Source organism: Castor canadensis, chromosome 7, assembly GCF_047511655.1.
Source record: "Castor canadensis chromosome 7, mCasCan1.hap1v2, whole genome shotgun sequence".
Classification (NCBI taxonomy): domain Eukaryota; kingdom Metazoa; phylum Chordata; class Mammalia; order Rodentia; family Castoridae; genus Castor; species Castor canadensis.
The window spans coordinates 6,361,366-6,382,730 of record NC_133392.1 but is presented as its reverse complement, the minus strand read 5'-3'; the positions used below and the strand labels follow the sequence as shown (position 1 = coordinate 6,382,730).

The 21,365-nt window shown below is 41.8% G+C and overlaps 1 protein-coding gene across 2 annotated transcripts in view; it reads right to left on the bottom strand.

Annotated features, from left to right (window-relative positions):
• Nucleotides 1-21,365, bottom strand: part of Adam12 (ADAM metallopeptidase domain 12) — a 332,872-nt gene that overhangs the window by 224,961 nt on the left and 86,546 nt on the right. For both annotated transcript variants that reach the window (XM_074078072.1, XM_074078071.1), the window contains exon 3: nucleotides 14,162-14,235. In XM_074078072.1, coding sequence (XP_073934173.1) covers nucleotides 14,162-14,235 — 74 coding nt within the window. The remainder of the gene's footprint in view (nucleotides 1-14,161; nucleotides 14,236-21,365) is intronic.

Genomic DNA, 21,365 nt, shown 5'->3' with positions numbered 1-21,365 from the left:
ACCTTCTCAGATGTCCAAGCAAATGTGACACAGAGGAAAATTCCTTCAAAAAGTTTCAAGGAGCTCTGACAAGCTCAGCTCTGTAAAGTTAAATAAGTTAAGTTCGCAAAATATCTCTGGTCTTTGTGATTCAAAAGCTCCCTTCTCAAAATTTCTGTAGTTTTGTTTACTGGAAAGAGTATGACATGCTTTTCTCAGCAATGTCCTTGCTGCTGTTCATGTAACTCTTTTCTCCAGCACATGATCTGGTCTGAGACAGCAAACTATTTTACTATGGGAAAATGCAATTCTATGAAAATTCACGATGGAGTTTGATGTCCTGATTTCTTTTGTGCTCCATTACATAGGCCTGGAGCAAGTGGACCTCACCTGCACATAGGTTACTTAGCTCCCTTTCCTGCACGTGAGGGAATAAAATCACCCTCTGAGAAGTAAACCAGACCATTCAGCCCAGCTGGCCCATATCTACTTCTAGAAAAAAGGCTTCAAGTCCTCATATATGGTTCGGTGAGACAATTTTGAAAAGAAAACAGGGAAGAGTTGGCCTTATGCATGGTGATAGAGAAATAAGGGATGTAGTGCCAGAAGAGACCCTCTAAGCATGAAGAAGTATAGGAACTAAGCATTTCCTCTGCAGGGTAAACTAGTAAAGTCACTACAAAAAGGATTCATTCTGATGGTCACTGAAATCCCCTTGAACAATGGGTCTGAAGCCGAAGATGGGCTAAAGAGACCTGGAAAGTGGCCATGTGGGGACCAGTGGAGTTCTGACTGAAACCAGAGTGGAACATCCAACCCAGAAAAGGAATGCAGTAGACTTTATCTAACCCAGTGTCAAGAGAAAGAGGCTGAACATAGAGACCATGATGATTCTGTTCTGCAGATAGGGGGACCCACGTGGTCAGGAACATGGGATCTCATTCTGCCCTGAATTAAATAAAGTGAATAGGCTGAGCTCTGGGGAAATGCTTGACTAAAACCCCATCACGTAATCCACCACAAGTTCAGAGGTATCATTTCCATTGTATAGAGAGGAAACTGAGGCTTAGCAGAGTAAAATGGTTGAACCAGGTCACAAAGAGCATGTGATATGCAACCTCCAAGTCTGACCTTCTCACTCTAGGGCTCACGGGGACATGACTGCCCCCATGCTCCTCTGAATGGGTCATCCTTTCTTTGATCATGGAGTTGGCTGCCTGGGGCATCTGAGAGCAAGCTCAGATGTCCATCATATGTGAGCTTGGTCATTGGGAGTCAGAACACTTGAATCTATCAAGAATCATTTTTGGAAGTACAAAGCTGAGGATGACCTCCCCGAGGTGATGGCCCCACCTGTGAGGTCATATGCCCCCTTATGCGACACAGGTTCCACCTGCATTTCTACCTTGCATGTTGCCTACCTACCCACTAATGGGGGCCAAGTAGTCTCCACCTCCTCTCCATATGTTTGTGATAATAGGACCAGTTACCAGGACTCCAAGAAGCCTACTGAATATCTGTGCTGACAAGTAACATGGACACATATTTGCATTTTAAAAACTGGTCTCTGTCCCAGTCCCTCTGCCTGGGATTGCCATGAGTTGAAAATGGCCAGTGTTTGTAACAGAGTCCCAAGGGAGAGCTGACAGGGCAGCCTTCACAATTAAAAAATTCTGTGAGGGGACCAAGCAAACCTCTGAGGACAGGAAGCTGCTTTTTCACCTGGCTTTCCTTTAGAAAAACTGACTTTCTGGGGAAAGGGTACAAAAAAATAGGAAGGGAAAAGACCTTCAAAAACAAACAGGTCTTTCATTCTGAACAGACAGAGGTTGATCTTACAATTCTGCCCTTTCTTTAAGGTTGTGAGGAAGGCATCATAGACCCCTGACAAGACAGTGGTGATGGTGGCATACCAAGAAGGGCTGCCCTTTAGATCCAGAGACCATCAATCCTAGGATAGATTAGGATGCTATTACACTGCCATAATGGTGACATCATCTCTACTATGTGACAGACTGGACTGTAGCAAAACAATAATTATACAATACATAATGCATATTTAACTAAATACTTGCATATGTACACACTTGTATACATACACACACAAACTGCCAAGTTTAAAGCAATTAAGACTATACTCAGAAAAAGGCCAAAATAATCCAAATTTGTTGGAGAAAAAGGCAAGGCAAAAATCAGGAGAGGAATAGCAGCATGCTATTTTCTAATTTTCCCATTATATTAATGAAAAAGTTGCAAATTAACTCTACCCCAGGGTGAGTGTTTATAGTAAATGATTCAGGCAAGCCAATCCTGTGCTGTTCTGTACAGTGGGGGTGGATTTAAGCATCATGAAAAGCGGGAACCCCGCAAACAAATGAACAGAATGGATGATCGAGCACCTCAATGTCAACATGAGAAAAACAAAACACACCCCAGATTAAAAGTCCTTTTCTCTATAAATAAGCAGGGATTGATAGGGATCCATTCTCAGGTTTTTGTTTCTTAGAGCCCTGATATCTATTTCTAAGTCAAAACCTGTAGAAAGCCAAAACCTACAGAAAGTCAAGTCTGCATTGCTACGGAATTTTTTGAAAAATCATTGAAGTTATAGTCTGAACTAGAGTCTCTTGTTTTTCTTTATTTTTGTGGAACTGGGTGTTGAACTCAGGGCCTTGCACTTGCTAGGCGGGTGCTCTACCACTTGAGCCACTCCGACAGCTCAGACTACATTCTTTTAAACTTAACACATTGGTTATTGTCTCAACCTAACAAAATGAACCATTGCCTTTTAAGCACTATAATGCATATTTATGTAGTATTATTTAGCATACAGTACACATAGAATATATGAATATACTTGTTCATGTATTTAAGTTTAATAATAAATAAAATCTGAGAAATTGCACTCTTTATGTAGCATTTGTGTTTCTTTTCACTATTTCCACTTGTAAAACGTCTATGTCAAATTTAATGAGATGTCAACTCATCAGAATATTCAGCCAAGTCTCATCTACTCATCCTAAGGGCAGCATCCTCTGTACATTCATCTGGATTCCTGCTCAGGAAGGTCAGAAGGGAGGAGAGGACAAATGTACTTAAGGGAGCAAAACAGTCGCTCTTTGTAGATAAAGAACCCTTAAGTTAGGTTTTGCCAGAACATCCTTGAGGCACATACTTCCATGTTTCCATCATAATTGTTTTTTAATTATTTGAAAGCCTCTAAAAAGGTTGAGGTTTCCATCACTTAGAATGTCATGGTGACCCTCTAGTTTTCTCCCAATGCCACCTACACCCCGGCCACTAGACCTGAGCTTTCTAGGGGGCACTTCCTGCCCTACCTCCATCTTTACATTGGATTCCACTTAGGTCATCACTGGCAGTATCATGGCTGAGCACATTCCTCCCTCGGCTTCATATTTCTTATGCTTAAATCTCCCAAAGAAATGGAGACGAGACCCAGGATTCTTAGGTCTCCAGGGAGAATTGCTCAGTGCCCTGTGGAACACTCAGCATCTCCTGGTTTACTAAAATCCAACTGAGTGAGAAACCTTGGCTCTCAGAGGAATTGTTTTATTGGTCTCAATGCTTAAATACAATCCACTCTACACAATTACTCATCTGGGTCATGAGTGCATTTTTGCCAGCATGATCAGTTCACACGTTCCTCAGGGTGCAGCCAGTACAGACTCCAGCACAGATGATTCCTGCGTCATGTGGCTCAGAGGCAAAAGTATTTTGGGAAAAGCAGCAGTTGGATATAACTTATTTCCTACATCTAAAGAGACTTGTGTAACATCTCTATAGGTAATATACAGTTCGATATAAAAATACATGGCTTTGAGATGAAGAAGTGTTTGTAGAACATAAGGAGTGATAGAATCAAGTCACAATCATTAATGACCTTATTTGGTAATATAATAAATTTGCTCTAAAACCTAAATAAATTTCAAATATACTTACAAAATAATAAGATAGTATTTTAATATCTTTTTTTATTTAACCAATCTCCTAGCGGTCTATATACTTTGTTGGTATGAACGCACAATACCATTGGGGCTTTATTGAAAATATTGCTACTTTTTTATTTTGTGAAAACTGTACGTTTAAAAACCATAGCCTACAATTTCCAAGGGAGCTTCTGTTCCAAACTATCTGTCAGATGGGTATCCCTTGGCTGCTAACACAGCACATAGGATTCTCCAAAGAATCGTCATATTTTCAAAGATGACCATGAAACCTGTGAGCAAAATCCTCTAGATTGAAAGAGCAGCTTCAGAAAGGCTGTGAAAATAATTCTGGGTAAATAAATTGTCTCTCAAAATAACCCTCCCACTGTAGGGGCTGGTCCTGTATCATCTTCTACCTGCCCACATGGTTCTCATAAGGAAGAAAATCATGAAAACAGAACGACATTCTTGTTCTGCACTTATGGAACACTCACCTTACCCCACGGTGAGAGCTACCAGCATGCTGACAAGAAACCCGGAACATCCCACAGTAGCACTAGATAAATACACACCTTGCATGTCTCTCACGGCATCCAAATAAGTGGGTTACCCCTCCGCCTTCTCAAGCTCTTGATGTTTGAGGAAAGGACTGCCATTGTCCTCCAGTTAGAGTGACGTTTGCTCTTGTGGTCTACAAAGACAGCCTTCCAAGGGCCAGGCTGTGTCTGTCCTCTACCTCAGTTGCTGGACCCAGCTCCTGTTTTCACCCCTCAGCATTTGTATTCCTGCAGAGTGCAGAGGGGCTTTTGCCTTTAAAAGGACAACTATTTCAGACTTAGACCCAGCACTTCCACATCCCCACAGAGCATGCTGAAATGTGGACTGTGAGTGAACCACCACTGGTGGGACATCCCCCACCATTGCGGGATACAGAGGCCACCCACTGGCAGAGGCACAGCAATGTCTAGAGGAGTCCCTAAAGAATTATCTTGCTTGTTATCTCTTGACAAGGGCAAGTCTTGTATTGCAGCATACCAGCTAATAAATGAAGGAGGAATGATAGAACACCACCCTTTTCTAGACTTAAAGGAGTATGGATGCAAGTGTTAATCACTAATGGCTGGTAATAAAAGCTCAGGTAGAGCTTCATAAAGGAAGCATCAGGGTGACCCCTGGCACCAGGGATCAACCCAGCATCAAAAATGAAGTAGTCATTGGTCACAGAACTATTGACAGGGTGCAGAGGAAGGATGAGGCACCATTTGATATAGAGTTGCACCAAAACTCAGACCCGGGATCTGTAAAGTTACATGGCTCTTACTACCAGGTAACAGAACCGACAGGGGCAGGTGGAATGGTTTCAGCAGCCCCAATGGGAACAACAGGTGGAGGGGGAGGAAAATTCTACTGGGCAAGTGAGCTGGCTTCATTTGCAAACAACTTGTTTTTAATTGTGTGGACTCCAAGATCTCAGCTGCAAGAATTTTAAAAAGAGACTGAAGGCTTATAGCAAACAAATGAGAAGTGGGGACGGTGCTTATATCCTGATTCAAGCAAGGTAACTGTCAGGAAAGAGAGGATGAGAGACAGTGAGGGGAGGAGACACTGTTGATTCTGTTAATTCTGTTAATTCTGGCTGCATTTTTGATAATATAAGAAATTACTATTAATTTTTAGGTGCAATAAAGAACATTCTTTTTCAGTGATACATAACAATTTTGGGATGAACAATTTTGTAATGAAGTGATGGGATAAAAGTCCCATGACTGTGTGTCACACAAAGGTGACTCCCATTGTTGTAGGAATTAAGTTTTAATCCACTTAATCTAACTGGTGTCCAGGACACCTGAACAGACAACCCTGGCCCTACTGGTCCACTCAACCCATAGCCCACAGCTAACTTGTAGCTCTCCCATTGCTGATGAACATGCAGAGTGAAGAATAGGGTTCCCAACCTCAGGTAACAAGAACGGGTGTGTGGGGTGAGCAAAGCAGGCCACTGGACTGACATAGCTGACCAGGATTGGGATAAGGAAGAGAAAACTAGAGTGAGGAAGACAGGGATACAGGTCAGGGCCCCGGAACAGAAGGAATCATGGGGAATTGGAGACAGGAGGGGCTCATATGAGAGCCCAAGGGTGAAGAGGCTAGGGCAGGCAAAACAGAAAGAAAGAATGACAAAATGGCATCAAGCTCTCTGGAAGGTACTGTCCTCTCCATCTTAGAATGGTGATGTGGTGACGTGACTTATCTCCAAACACAGCTAACCAAATCCAATCCTCAGCAGCACCAATCACCCCCTGCACCAGAGATGTGGAAGTAGCTCCTGGAAAAGTGAGCTAGAACCTCAAAGAAGAGCAGATTGGCTTTCATTAGTTATGTCATAGCTATACCCTGATCCTTTAGCTAGATCAGTGGCAGAATGACTTTCCTAGAGTTAAAGACTCAAAATAAACTGTCTGCCATCTTTTCTACATTAAATATGCTCATGAAGGAGGACAGGGAAAGGATCGTTTAGTCTGATAATAGAAACATACAGGGAGCCCACTTGTTACTGTGGTAAAATATATGTAAGATAAAGTCTACAATTTTAACCACTTGTAAGTATGTGATTCAGTGGATTGAAACATGCTAGCAATGTACAACTGTCACCACCATCCATTTCCAGAACGTTTTTATCCTCCCAGATAGAAACTGTTCTCATTAAATGAAAACTCCCTCTTCCTCCTCCTCCAGCCTCTGGCAGCACCATTCCACTCTCTGTGTCTCCGAATTTGCCTGTTCTCAGCACATCTATAAGTCTGTGTCCAGGGGTTTATTTCATTTAGTGTAACATCTTCAAGGTCCATCTGTTCTTTAGCATGCAGCAGAAAGTCATTCCTTTTTAAGGCTAAATAATATATTAATGAACCTATAATCACATTTAAAAAAAATCTACTCACTTCTTGATTGATACTGGGTTGTTTCTACATTTTGGCTTTTATGAATAATGCTGCTGTGAGCACGGATGTACAAATGTCTGTTTAAGTCCCTGATACAGCCTGGCTTTAAAACAAAGGCTTTATTTATAATGAGAAGGAAAGGAATACACATATAATTTGCACATAACAATGAGCTATTGGTAATTAACACCATTACAGCTCCTTATTATCACTAATTAAGCATGAATGCTCAGTGTAAATAAGAAAGGAGTGAGAAGAAACCAAGGAAAGCAGAACTACCACTACCGAGTTAAGTTTTTCCAAATGCATTGTGAAGCATAGCCAGTGATAGACAAGGGCTCCAGTTCCCTTTGGGATGATGTTTGAAGTAAATAAACCCTTCTGAGAAAGAATAACCTACAGTTTAGGTTTCCTGTGGAGTTATATTACAAGAATCAATCTGAATCTGCTTATAAACTTAGCAAAATTATGTTAAAGTCTCAAGCTCTCTGAGAGTTGATTTTGCTGTCTTAAAGTGCTGGGTGAAGAGTCTCAGTGTGACACACAAGCAGAAGTGTCACAATCTTTCTGCTGAGGACAAAACAACTTGAAAAAGTGGCAAAGAGACTTGCCATGCCGTAGAAAGGGGACAGTGCAGTGACATCCATGGATGGCATCAGTTCTCCTTGGTGGCTAGAGACCACCTGAAAAGGGCAGCATACCCATTTCTATGCATTTAGGATGCAGTGTTGAGAGAGAGGTCCAAGATTGCAGCAGGATTTGCATTAGAAAATCATAGACCCAAGGTCCATGAGGTGAGGGACTGCAAGTGAAGAGAGCAAACATGCAACATGTCCTTTCTGGGTCCTTCCCACATTACGGAGTCACTCAAGGACACTTACTCTCAGATGGAAGTAAGGGAGGTGCTGTTTTGAGAAGGATAATCATAGCCCATTTAGGCACCTTCAATCTAAATGAGGTTGGAGAACAAAATGCTCTAAAAATGGTGTTCTGACCTTTTCCAATGTCTGTACAATCCCAAACAATGAAATGAGGGCAGAAGCTCCAGGGGATTGAGTGCATATTCAGGAAACAAAATTTAGCTCAATTTAAAAGACCTGGGATGTTAAGGCTGAGATACTTCAACTTAAATCTGAAGGAGTTTGGTCTGGTTAGAAGATCACTGGAGTCCATGTAGCTTCAGTCAATTCTTCAGACACACTCAGAGAACTTTCTCCCATATTCATTTGAGTGCAGCGGTGACCCCCTGGTGCCTCCTGATTCTCTGAGGCACAGATTGGGGTTCATTATGCCATGGGCACTAGGCAACCTGAGAGGTGTGGTCACTTCTGTAGGAAAGGACTTTTCCTTGAGAACGCGTCTGCTAAGAAGGAACCCCAAACTAGAAGGATTTGATGTGTAGCCATTCCCTGGTCAGTCCAGATGCTGTCAAGAGAACTTTCTATGACAGGGACATGTCCCTCCAGGCCCCAAAGCCCTTGGACCATGGCTAGAATGACCAATGAGCTGAAGTGTTCATTTGATTTAAATTAATTTTAATTTCAATAGCCACCTGTGGCTGGTGTTCTCTGAATAAAACATGAATATACTTCCTTGGAAAATGTGTTTAAAAACTACGGATTGTGGTAAAAACCATAGATCCCCAGGCCCTAAAGCTGACACTAGATAGCCAAGTATCTAAGAAATGGTACTGTCCTCATTCGTTTAGCCAATATTTGGAATCACAGTGCCGACTGGAGCTTGTGGCGCTGCAGGTGGGTTAGCCTTCTTCCGTAAGAGTAGAAGTGAAGAGCTGTTATGCTCCATGCCCAAACAAACAAAAAAGATGTGAACACTGGAATTCTTGAGAATGTCACAATTGTAAAATCAAGACCCGTACAGCAATAGGAACCCAAAGGATTATCCTGAAAGATTCTATTCAGGTTTGGTCAGAACTGAGATGTTTGACCATTACCAAGACTTACCAGATAAAGAGTAGGAACAACATAATTTCCATTAACTTAGAAAGTCTGAAATAAAACACAAAGTGAAGCCTGTGGCATATGTAGGTTAGTAGAACAATTAGTAACACCGGGTCCACAGGGAAATGTCACAGAGTCATTCAGCCTGACCATCAATTCATGAGTTCCAGGCTCCAGGGCACACTGTTCACAGACTGTTTGCCATCTGCAGACCAGGACGTGGAGAGACCTTCAGCATTTTGCTGTGCAAACACAGGGTTCCCAAAGCTTCTCTCTTAGAATTGTGGCTCACACCCTCAAGACATGGGTCAACCTACTGGCGACTCCCATTTGCTTCCCTACAGATTGCCCAGTCCCCATCATTTACCCATGTGGAAGACTTGTCCAGCACCCTAGATGGAAAGTAGTGCTGGTGGTGAGGATTTAAAACCCCTCAATTTAAGGACATCCCTGTTTGGTGGAAGAGGAGAGGGATGAGAACAAAGCAGCCAATGGCTCTCAGATGTTGTACTTAGAACTACACAGGGGTCTGGCTATGTGGCCTGGCCAGGGTCCCCACACATTAGAAGTGCCATACTTGGGTGGCAGTCACCTTCCTCAGCAGTCACGTTGCCTCAAGGGCTCCTGTTGAGTTTGCAGGTCCCATCCATGCGACTCACTAGCTTCCTTTCTTCTCAACTTGGAACATTTCATTTCTGTTAACCCAAGCACAGGATTTAGCATTTACCCCCAATTAAACCTCATCTTGTTAGCTTTGATTCAACTGCTGAAATCTCCATGATCCAGATTCTGCTGTGAGGAGCTAGCTCTCCCCGCCAGCTTTGTGTTGCCAGGAGATGTGATCAGGGCAGATTTTATGTCTTCATAGTGATGGCTGACAAAACCCTGGACCAAGGAGATGCTGTGCACACAACCCAAGGCCATCTGAGGCAGTGTCAGACCAGCTGCCTGGGTCAACATGAATACTGGATTAATATCCTCTGGACAGTCATTTAGCCAGCTTCTCAGCCACCCACCATCACCTTCGCACTGGCTGCATTTCTCCATTCGGTCCATGATAGTCTGAGAGATAATCTAAACTAAACAACCTTCTCAGATTTTTTTGTCTACATTTTTGACAATTTTTAAATGTGCTATTATTGTTCTAAAGTGAACACTACTTAAAGTTACCCCTTCAGAAAAGTCTGGCACTGTTCCAGATAGAATGAAAGTCCATGCTAAAGTTCCTCTAGCCCAGAGACACCCCAAACCCAAACCTAAACTCAGTGGACCACGGGCTTCCCATGACAACCCTTCAATCAGTGCCGGTTTCAGAGTTTACAATCAGAACACTCACAGGATTGAGGGATGTGGGACTGTGATCTACAGCTCTCACTTTTAATTATCCTAAACTGGAAAAACGATGTCTAAGCTGGCCTGCCTGTCCCATAAAGCATTTTGATCAAAGATGCAGTCTCGCAGAGCACCTGTCTGAAGAACGGCCCGGGAGCCCACTGGGATCCAGGAGAGGTATGGACGTGATAAAGCTGGTCTCTGCAGTCCCTCAGGCAGGCAGCAGCACTGTGAAAGATGCTTCTCGAGGGAAGCTTTGTGTTGCTTTAAACATTCAATTACGGCTGTACAAACACAGGTTTTAAGTGAACGGCAGATCTTTGTACAAATTACGAATGCTCAAAGGTAAATAAAAGAGTCCCTGAAACGGTTATTAAATAAAAATCCGGCCCTGCTCCATGAAGAAGTAGTTTACCATTTCTGAGTAGGGATAACTAGGTTATTCTCTTCCAGCAGAGGCTACAGATTGTACCTCTTGTGATTTAAGGGTCTGAGGCTACTTTTAGTCAGGTTTTCGTTTCTAAGTGAGTTTTTAACTTATATAGCTTTCTGGAAATTCAAAGAACTCACTCGTCAGTGGACAGAACATTCTTGTCATTTGGAAGCTGCTAAACGTGATTCAAAAGTCTTTTAAAACGTCTTTCACTGTATCCTTTTTATAAATAATAAATATTTCAACCTTCCTGTTTTCAACCATGGTCAAGTTTTAACAGTAACTTTTTTCCTTCAAAACAAAAAGGCTTTTTCTTAATTTTAAAAGTGAGATACCCTTATAAAACATTAACTCAATAGAAAATATCTTCCATAATCTTGGTGTTTAGAGATGTGTGCCATGTGCAAAATAAAAATTGAATACCTTGTAAATTATTTTCTAACATGAAGTTTACATTGATTACATCATGGATTTCCCCCAATAATAAAGACCTTCATCATTTTTAATTACTGCATGTTCATATTCTGTAACGAACGTCTTTGAACACAGGGCTGATCCCCACCTGTAGGCAGCAAAGCCGGTGACAATCAGCTGGCTGCCTTACTGGTCAACTGTTCTTTCTGATGGATTGGGCCCTATACTGCAATGGGTGTTCGGTATTTCAATGATTTCTGTATATATAGGTGTATATATCTGTATATACTTGGCAGTACTGGGAGTTGAATTCAGGGCCTCATGCTCTACTACTTGAACCACTCTGCCAGCCCTTTTTAGTGCAGGGTACTGTTGAGCTAGGGTCTTGTGGCAAACGATTTGCCTAAGCTGGCCTCAAGCAGCGATCTCCTGATCTCTGCCTCCTGAGTAGTTAGGATTACAGGTGCGAGCCACCAGTGCCTGGCTCTGCTTATGTTTTTATGTTTAAGTTCTTACAGTTTCATTTGAATAAACTCTGGATTGGATCTATTGGGCCAAAAGCTATGCAAGTTGAAAAATTAGTTATAAACTGGATGATTATCTTTTGTGTCTGACAGCATTAAGAGTTAGTAGCATAAAAGCATTTTCTAAAATTGTAGATTTTGGAGGTATTCATTTGTAATAGACAGGCAGCCTTTTAAAAACTGTTATACTGTACGGGGGAATGCATTATTAAAATAGTACCACCGGTGTGCTCTAATTATGGAAATGGTATTTTTAACAGGATGGAATCTTTAACTTTGGTACAGGTAGGGGCTGAGGATGTAGCAAGGTGGAGGACTGTTTTCCTAGCATGCACAAGGCTCTAGGTTTGATCTCTAGCGCCAAAAAAAAAAAAATGGTACGAGGATAATCAAAACAAAGCTAAACGATCTATTAGGAGCATATTAAATATTCTCCGTTGAGTTTTTAAATGTAAGCTGATGAGGAGTTTGGAAAGAGAGAAATAAATTGAGAAGAGACAGTTTCATGTATTCAACTTTTCTAATTTTGAGACTATCATATGAAAGGCCCAGAATTAGAAGGGAGCAAATTAAGTCACTGTTAAAATGACTTTCTATACAAATTAGTCATTGTCTGGTTGTCAGCAGGTATTATTCCATCTGCAGTAATGGGAAGCAAAGCATTTTCAGGGAACCCATGAACAAGAATATTAAACTACTTTACCAACTCCGAGAACCAGATGGGCTCTAAGAAATCATTTCTACATGGAGAAGCATGTCTACTTTATAAAGCTAAGTGAAGAGCTAGGGTATAAAATTACACAGACAACAACATCAACTCAAAAGACAAAAGAAGCAAAACCTTATGTACAAGAAAAAAAATCTGTATTTGCATTTGCTGCAACGTTAACCGGGGTTACATTTGATAACAGGAGTACATTTTTTTTAAATTCTTTGTTCCTTTCTTCCCCTATGCTGTTCGGTTTTCTGCTGGGGCACGTATTCCTTTTACAGCAAAAACAAGTAACTCAAGGATTTTATTAGGTCTATGTGTGCTCTTCTACCTGCGGACATAACACCATCTACAAAGTTTAGGACCAGCCTCCTGGATGCTGGCAGCATGTCCTTCCAAATGCCTCGTACTCTCAATAAAGAAACTTCTAGAACAGGCCTCCAAGCACAGTAACCCATCGGGGATATGGGTCACAACTGCAAGCCTTTCTTTTGCTCTTTCTAAGGATACCTAGCTTCCTGCATGGAGATATTTTCAAAGTCATATACCAGCAGCAATATACAAAAATTGAAATGTCCTACAATATTCTTACATGAAAAAATAGAAAAAGAAAGACCATAAAATATTTACTTTCCTAAGAAAGACATGTCAAAACCAATACACAGTTTTCAGTTCAGAACCCAAATTATTCAACACAAGTGCCTGACTCTCTCTGTTAAGATCACCAGGTCACAAGAAAAGCTGAAACACATTACTTATTTACTGTTTATGAAGATTTCGATCCATTTAATCATGAAGGGAATGGATGGATATAAAAAGAAATACAAAGAGGCAGATTGCAGATGGTAAGGAGCAGGCCACGTGATTTTCTGTGTTTTTATTTCAAATACATTGTGACATTTGATACAGAATGGTAGCATAAGCTAGTGATGGTCTCTTTCCTCTAACTTGCTCAGTGTGCTTATATCAAAGCACCAACACCCACGGTGATTGACTTGTTTATGTGGAGACTCTGATTTGGGTTTTTGTGATACCTCATCCCTGGCAAGCTTCTTTCTGAAGAGGCCTACCCATTCACACTGTATTTCAGCAAACCCCAGCACGGCACTGATGAGTGAGAAAGAGACAAGGGCTTCCTAAAGACAGAAACTGTTATTTTTAATCAAGCAGAACCTGGGAAGTTGATTTAGTCCTTTAAATACAGATTGCTCATGGGAAGAGCTCATTAGTAACTAGCTAGCTAGGAAGAGGCCTCAGAGCCAAAGCACTGGTGGGAGAGCCAGGGTAAGGAATGACGTGGGCAGGAGCTATTTTCACTTGTACCTTGAAGCAGACACAGCTTCTACTGGGAAGCCAGACAAAATATGTAATAATATCCACACATTTCAAAAATAATTAATGCCATTTTCTGTAAATTTATCTAATTTTTCCAGAGAAGGGTGATATTTTAAAGTGAAGTTTGTATTGCTGGAAACATGCTTTGAAAGACAAAATAAGTTCTTGGTATTTCCCCAGAGATAAGTATTTCTACCTCTCTGAAGCTACTTCCTCTTCTACAGGTCAGGAATTGTCAAAAGTCATCTAATTATGGAACACTGTCATTTGAGTGAATAGGGGCTGGTTAAATTCTCTCTTCGAGAAAAAGAAACATTGGAATTATAGAAAACCTGCTGAGTGATCAAGTTCTTTGTTTTTTTAATTTTATTTTATTTTATTTTTTTAGAGAGCTAAAAGTCCTTGTTTTTACATTGCAAAATTTTTTGAAATTAAGTTCAGGCTCAGATGTGAATGTGGATTACAAATGCATGCCATTTAGTTCTGTTTCTTTAAGTGCTAACACAAATTACACAACACTGTTCAGTCCACATTGTCTTAACTTTCTCCCATCATTGATAAACAAGAATCAAGTTGACTTACTCATTTCTTTCCAGATTTATGATCAGTTCTCTGCTTTCCAGTTGAATTCGAACACTCAATACTTCTGGATGATCCTGAAAGACAAACAAGAAGAACTAGTTGAAAACCATTTGACCATGCTCTACAGGCACAGTCAGCAAGCGAGAGAAAATTCCTTTTCTTCTTGGAAGCATTTTGAGACTCCAAGTTCAGAAGACCAGGGCACAAGCTGGAAAATGAAACACTGGGCACAGATGTGGCTTTTTATACTCTTTGCCTTTGACCATATACCCTTGGGACCCTCTCCATTCACCACAGGCTCCCTCCACCCCAGTGACCCTTTCCTTAGCTCTACAAAAGGCACCTTCATTTCCCCAACTGCTCATGCCAGAGATCTCAAGTCATCCCTCAGGGTCTTCCTCTCTATGCCCTGGTCCACTCCATGAAAGGCAGGGCAAGAGGCTCTAAAGTACCTGCCATCTCCTGCAGGTAGTCCTGCAGCCTGCCCCACCCTCTCTACCCCAAACCATGCTCTCTCTCACCTGCAAACCCCACATGCAAAACTCTTCTACTCTCAGCTCCTCCATGTCTACTTTTGTGTTCTTCCCATTCATTCTCCATGACAGTGGAGGATATCTTTAAAAATACAGCCTGACCAGTCCACCCCTATGGCCCTGGCTGCCTGCCACACTGCAAGATGTCTACTCTTTAACCTGACCTACAGTGTCCCATCCCTGTGACTAGGGCCCCCTGCTACCACATCCACCTAAGCTGCTCTCCTCTTTGCTCACCTGGTCCTACCTCTCCAGCCTATTCAGCTACTCAAGCACACAGAGCTTTCTTGAGCTGGGAGCCCTGGCATATGCTGTTCCCTTACCTGGAAAGCTTTCCTCCCAACTCTTCTAACTGGTCTCAGTTTGAAAGTCAACGATGCAAAGAAGCCTCACCTTACCCGCAACCTAATTATGTCCCCTCCCCAGTTATTCTTTCTTCCAGCCTACTGTCCTTTCCTTTCTCCTCAGGAAGGGCATTCATTCTACTTGTAACAGCAGTGTGTCAACTTCTGCTCTTTTATCATGACAATCTTGATGCCTGAGGAGTTACAGAAACTCAGGTAACATTGGTAAACGAAGGAACCATAATGGATGGGGCCATGGCGCTACTGTCCTCTTTCTTTCCCTCTTGCTTGGCAGATCCCTCCCCTCCCGCTCCTCTCCTCTTCCTGTTAAGATAGTTGACTGCATATCCAGACTCAGAAACTGCTTGCCACTGGGTCTGTGTTCAGGGGAGGCTGCCCAGTTGATGGAAAGAACAGAAGGTGGGCTCTGTCATAAATGATGTTGTCAACCGAGAAGTGGCCAAAGTGCTGTCATAGGCCTGTGTGCAGATTAAGGTTTCTTAGCAGCTTAAATGCAGGGGAGGGGAGGGGAGGGGCAGGGGAGGAGTATAGCTCAAGTGGTGGGCCCTGGGTTCAATTCCCAGTGCCTTGAAGAGGAAAAAAACCAGAGAAGTGCATGGAGAATTGGGCCACCCCACAGAACCAGCACAACTGCCTCACGGGTGTCTGGTTCTACCCAGAAGCCCCGTGTGAGCACTGTACATGGTCATTCTCTTACCGAGACATCCTTGTCCACAGTCAACCCCAGAGCTAGCTGAAGTTATACTGGCTTTGTCTGCCTGTGCTTATAAGTTCCTTTGCTTTTATACTGTGAAAGAGTGTTGAAAGTAAGAAATTTATATATAGTTTTCTAATATTCCACAACTTGAAAGGTATTATAATAATTCCAGAGTTCAAAAGGTTTTCACAACATAGCGTTCCAGCTATATTATGAGTTAACTAACCACATATTACACTTTAAGACAAAACAGAGTATAAATGCCAATTAGCCAACATTAAAATAATTAGTCAAAACGAAACAAAAAAAAATTTTTTTAAACCCCACAATAACTGAAGTTCGCATAAGTTTTGGGAAAATAATAAAATGTGATAACTAATAAAAACTATTTGTCTTATTTTTAGGTCAACTCTCTGACATCTTCTAGTAGTCTTCTTATGTCTAATCTGGTACATCTATTTAAATTAAATTACCCACATACATCTATTTAAATTAAACTAAAATAAAATTGAAAAGTAAGTTCACCAGCTATTCTGGGTGATCTAACAGCTACATGTGACTCCTGGGCGAGACAGGTACAGGGCACTCCCACTTGTGCAAAGGCCTATTGGTCAGTTCTGAGGGACAGATAAAGCCAAAAACGTGCATCATCCAATCATGGCCTGAGTTATAGGTATTTTAGAATCTGGTGCCTGCAGGGATAACATCAGACACAAACTCAACTTTTTTTTAATGTGCCTTGAAGAGGCTTGTCTCAATTTTAATTGAGGGATGATGCTATTTTAAATAGTTACTTAAGCTTGAGGGTTAAACAGCTGAATTTCCATGCTCAGGCATAATTTTTGGACTTACACAGGTTTGCCTTTCATGGATTTATTCTAGCAAAAGACTACACCAGCATACATTCATATATTAATTCAGATATTTAATTCCTATTTTGACAATATCTTGTGTTTATAAGAATTGCAGGGATTTCTGAATGCTTGCTGAACTTTTAAAATATTTTTATTCCATCCTAAGTTACTTTAAACCCATGTTACTTCTTTTTAGCATAGTGTGCGAAGTGTTTTTATTTGCTTTTGTGTCTCTCCCAGGACTTTTGCCTGTATTTGTTTATACTTTCTGACACTTAGATTTAATTTCAAACATTTATACAATGTTCTGTGCAGGGTTTGCAATAGGTACTCATTAATTATATCTTAGAAGGACAGGATTATTAATTGAGTTTACAACATGATATTAAAACACAAATATGTCTTAATATTCTGTCAAGATTGGCCCATATGTCTGCATCTTTGTATGTATAACTAGCTGTTTTATATTTGTGTATATATCAATACTAGTTACTTCACTTACAAATTGTGTTTGTCTAAGATATTGACACAAACATATCACCATCTTGAAGAGAAATCCTGACAAGTGTACTTGTAAATAAAAATAAAAGGCTAAGAATACACCCTCATGGTAAAGTGTGTGTGTGGTATGTGCAGTGTCCTGGGCTTGACACTCAGCACTCCCAACAAACAACAAAACAATTCATGCACCCCTGTGCCCCCCAAAATTGAGCTAGTTTAACTATTAACATTTGCACTAGTTCCACTTAAAGTATGAACAAGAGCCGATGTAATGTTTCAATGTCAACAACTTTCAAACAAGTACATTTTCTGGCTAGGTGCTTTGGCTAGAGCCTGTAATCCTAGCTACTTCACAGGCAGAGATTGGGAGGATGGTAGATTGAAGCTAGCCCAGGCAAATGGTTCACAAGACCCCATCTCAATCAACAGCTGGGTGTGGTGATACACACCTGCCATCACAACTGTTTGGGGAAGCACAACTAGGATGATTCCAGTCCAGGTTGCCCAATCATAAATCAAGACCCTATCCCAAAAAATAACCAATAAAATAAGGGCTGGTGGAGTGGCTCAAGTGATAGAGCACCTATCTAGTGCTCTAGTAAGCATGAGGTCCTAAGTTCAATACCCAGTACCACAAATATATATATAATAAAATATATTTTCCTCCAGGGTGACAAGAAAATCTTTTTGTGTATGTGTTTGTGGATATATGGCTGTGTAGGACAAACTCAATGGAGAGGAAACACAGAGAGCTATTTTAATTTAAAGCCATTAATTGCATTAGACACTTTAGTTTGAAAGCTGTGTTTGTTTGCTTTTCTTTTGAAAACCTCTGTGGGAGGTTATAAAGGAGCACTAGCAATACTACATTCCTTTTCTTAAAGATGGTGCACTGATTCCCCTAATGGAACTATGTCTTTTGTTGGATGCTTAAAGAACAGCATTACTGAACAACTCAATTAAATGCTAATCAATAGGCCAGGAATATTTGGGAATTATAATTCCATCTTTTAAATCAGGGAAAGCACACCCAAAAGAATAGATAAAATGCATCAGTGTGTCTTTAAAAAAGAGAACAATGAAATAATCACCAGGGTACCTTGAACAGCTCTCTAGGACTGTCATAACAAAATGTCACATGCTGGGTGACTCGTTCATCAGAAAGTTGTTTTCTCTGAGATCTGGCAGTTTGAAGTATCAGCCCAAGTTGTTGGTTTCTTCTGAGGCCTCAATTCTTGGCTTTCAGAAGCTGCCTGGTGCTGCTTCTTGCATCCCAGTGCCCTAACCTGGTCTTACGGAGGAGACACCAGCCATGTCACAAAAGGCCCACCTATATGACCTCCTTTTACCTTCATCACCTCTCTAAAGGCACTGTCTCCAACACCGTCACTTTCTAAAGCACTGGAGTTAGGACTCGAGGCATGGATTTGGCAGGTTTGCGGAGATGCAACTCAGCCCTAGTCAGCCCTATGCTGAAGTCATTCCCACATTCTCTCATTGCTCATCAGAGGCAGCCATCAAGCTGAACTTCCTGACTTCCTTTACAGGATACTTCCACATGGATCGATCTCTCTCTCTCTCTCCCCCAACCCCATCCAGCTAGCTAACTATGCATATTCCTAAACAATGTACTCTTCAGCTTTACCCAGTTTTGAGTGTTATAAAAACAGTCTCACACTTGGTCTGTTCTCTGACTGGGTTTAAGTTACTGTTCTACGTGTGGATTCACTCGTGGCTGTCTGTAGCTGTTGGCCATCTACTTTCATTGCTTTGCAGTGTTCTACTGGATGAACAATTTACATATCCGTTCTTAGGTCTTTTGCCTTACATACTGACACATATTCCTGTGTGCTCACCCCTACAGGGCAGATTCGGGTTTCCATCTGGCACGGAGCCTCTGGGTGGTGAGGTTTGCATGTTTGCCCCGCCCCCAGCAATCTTTAAACTGTTTTCCAAAGTACAAACCAGTTACATCCCTTCTATTAGTGAGTAAATGTTCCAAACCACTCCATATCCTCATGAATATTTGGCAAAAACTTTAAAATCAGGCAAGACCAATCTGCTAAGTGTAAAATTGTACTTCTCGTGGTTTTAGTTTATATCTCCCTCATTGGTAACAGGCAGGGCAGCTCAAGTTTATGGGGCACTTGGTTTTCCTCTTTTGTGAATTAGCTGCTCATGCTTTCGTGACTACCTGCCCTTTGTTCTTCCCTCCCTGCTTTCATCCATCCCTTTCACCTCTTTTCATCTTGCTCTTATTTTCTTTCTTTCCATATTCTGGATTTGATCCCTTTGTCCATTATATAATGTCAGGAATACTTTCTCCTCATTGTGGCTTGTTTTACATCCTCTTCACTGTGTTTTGGTGAAAGAATGCTGTGTTTTAATGAAGTCCTTGGCGGTTTACACTTTTTTTCCTCATTTGAGAAATCCTTTCCTTCTCCAACATCAAAAAGCAGCCAGTGTTTGCTGCTAAATGTTTTATGGTTTGCCTCTTGCATTTAAGCCTTTATCCCATCCAGGCTTGACTTTGTGTTCAGTATGAAGATGTTCATTTCAAAATCTTTTAAAATACAAATAACCATCTGTCCCAGAACTGTGTATTAAAACATCTGTCCTTCTGTCTTCTGCCACAGCACACAGAGGTCTGCTTCTGGTCTACCTATCCATGTACCATGTGCCTGTATTAATCACTGCAGCTTCCTCACAAGTCCTCACATTTGGAGCATCACTCCACTATCTTGCTGCAGTGAGCTTGTCATGGAGAAGTCAGCCCTTAGGTGTCTCAGCCAGGATCTGTCTCCTCTCTGGCTGATCTTGTGATCTTCCCTTTTCTTCTGTGTTTGCAGTGTCACTATAACATGTGTAAGTGTGGGTTTCCTTATATTTGTTCACTTTCACTTGTCTTCTGTGGCAGACAGGAACATTCTCTTCCTCATGTAGATTTGCTTCTGTCACCTGCACACACCTGTCTTTCTCCAGCAGTATTCAGGGCCCACATCGCGCTATCGAAAGCAGACAGGGAACAATCCCAGATTATGGACTGCACAGACAAAAGGGACTAAAGGTCAGAGGAGGATACCAGGAGAGTGGTGAGGACACACTAAGGAAGACAGGAAGACAGCTGAGTCAGTGAGGCCCCAGGTACTAACCAAAAAGGAGCCCTAGGCAGAAATCCTGGACAGGGGTCTGGGACATGGATATCACGGAGACAACAGGGCCATTTGCTATGGGTGCTGAGCAGCAGGGAGCTGTGCAGGCAATCATGGCACCTGGGAGGCGAAAGGAAGTTATGGCAGTGATCAACAGTGTCCAGTCACCTCAAGGGCAGGAGACTTTTTTTTTTTTTTACTTTTAATGGACAAGCAAATCAGTATATTTTCTCATTGTTCTGACCCTTAAGTGATAAGGAGTTGATATTGATATTCCTACCTTCCTTTGAGTATGTACAGCCGTGTATGTGTTTGTGTATAATCATGACACAGGACCTTGGCTGATATCCCAGTTTCTCATCGGGCATTTGGATGAAATAGTGCTCGCTGTATTTACTTATATTCTGCTCCCAATTCTGTCCAGAAGTCAGACCTAATACCACTTGTTGGGGCACGTGCGCTGGGAGACAAATCCAAAGGCTGACATAGCACTTACTTAGTTAGCATCCTCCTTCCCTCCCAGGACAGAAACTTTGCCACTGGAACACGTTTATCAGACTGTCCCACGCGTGGCAGGCTCCTGAGAGGCACAGGACTTCCTCCTGTCATGCCCCCCTGTGAGCACATCCAGTCTGTAAAGAAGAGACAATCACCTGTGCTCATCCAGAAGTCTTCAATGGTACAAATGGCCAGGGGCTCCCACCTTAATGGTTCATAAACGTATCTGTAAATAGTGACTTACTGATCAGCCACAGCTGCTGCTGCTTCTTGGTGTCACCCATGTTGTAGTGGCCCTCTAGTTTGTGAAACTGGAAGCCCACCCAAACCTGAGTCTAAATTATTTCACCCATGATGGGTGTAAAACTTCTGGAGTCTCTGAAGGCAGCTCTGCATGGATGCAGGGAAGCTGTGTTCATTATTCTCCTGAATGGATGCAATGACGCTCAGGATCCTCTCCTTAATATCCATCTGTGAAGAACAACTAATTTTCAATGACTTAGAAAAATCCAACCCTGCCCGTCAAGTTGAAACCACGTGGCAGTGGGCTGGCAGCAGGGTCAGCAGGCAGGAGGGAATGGTCCTCATGGCCACGCCCACTCCC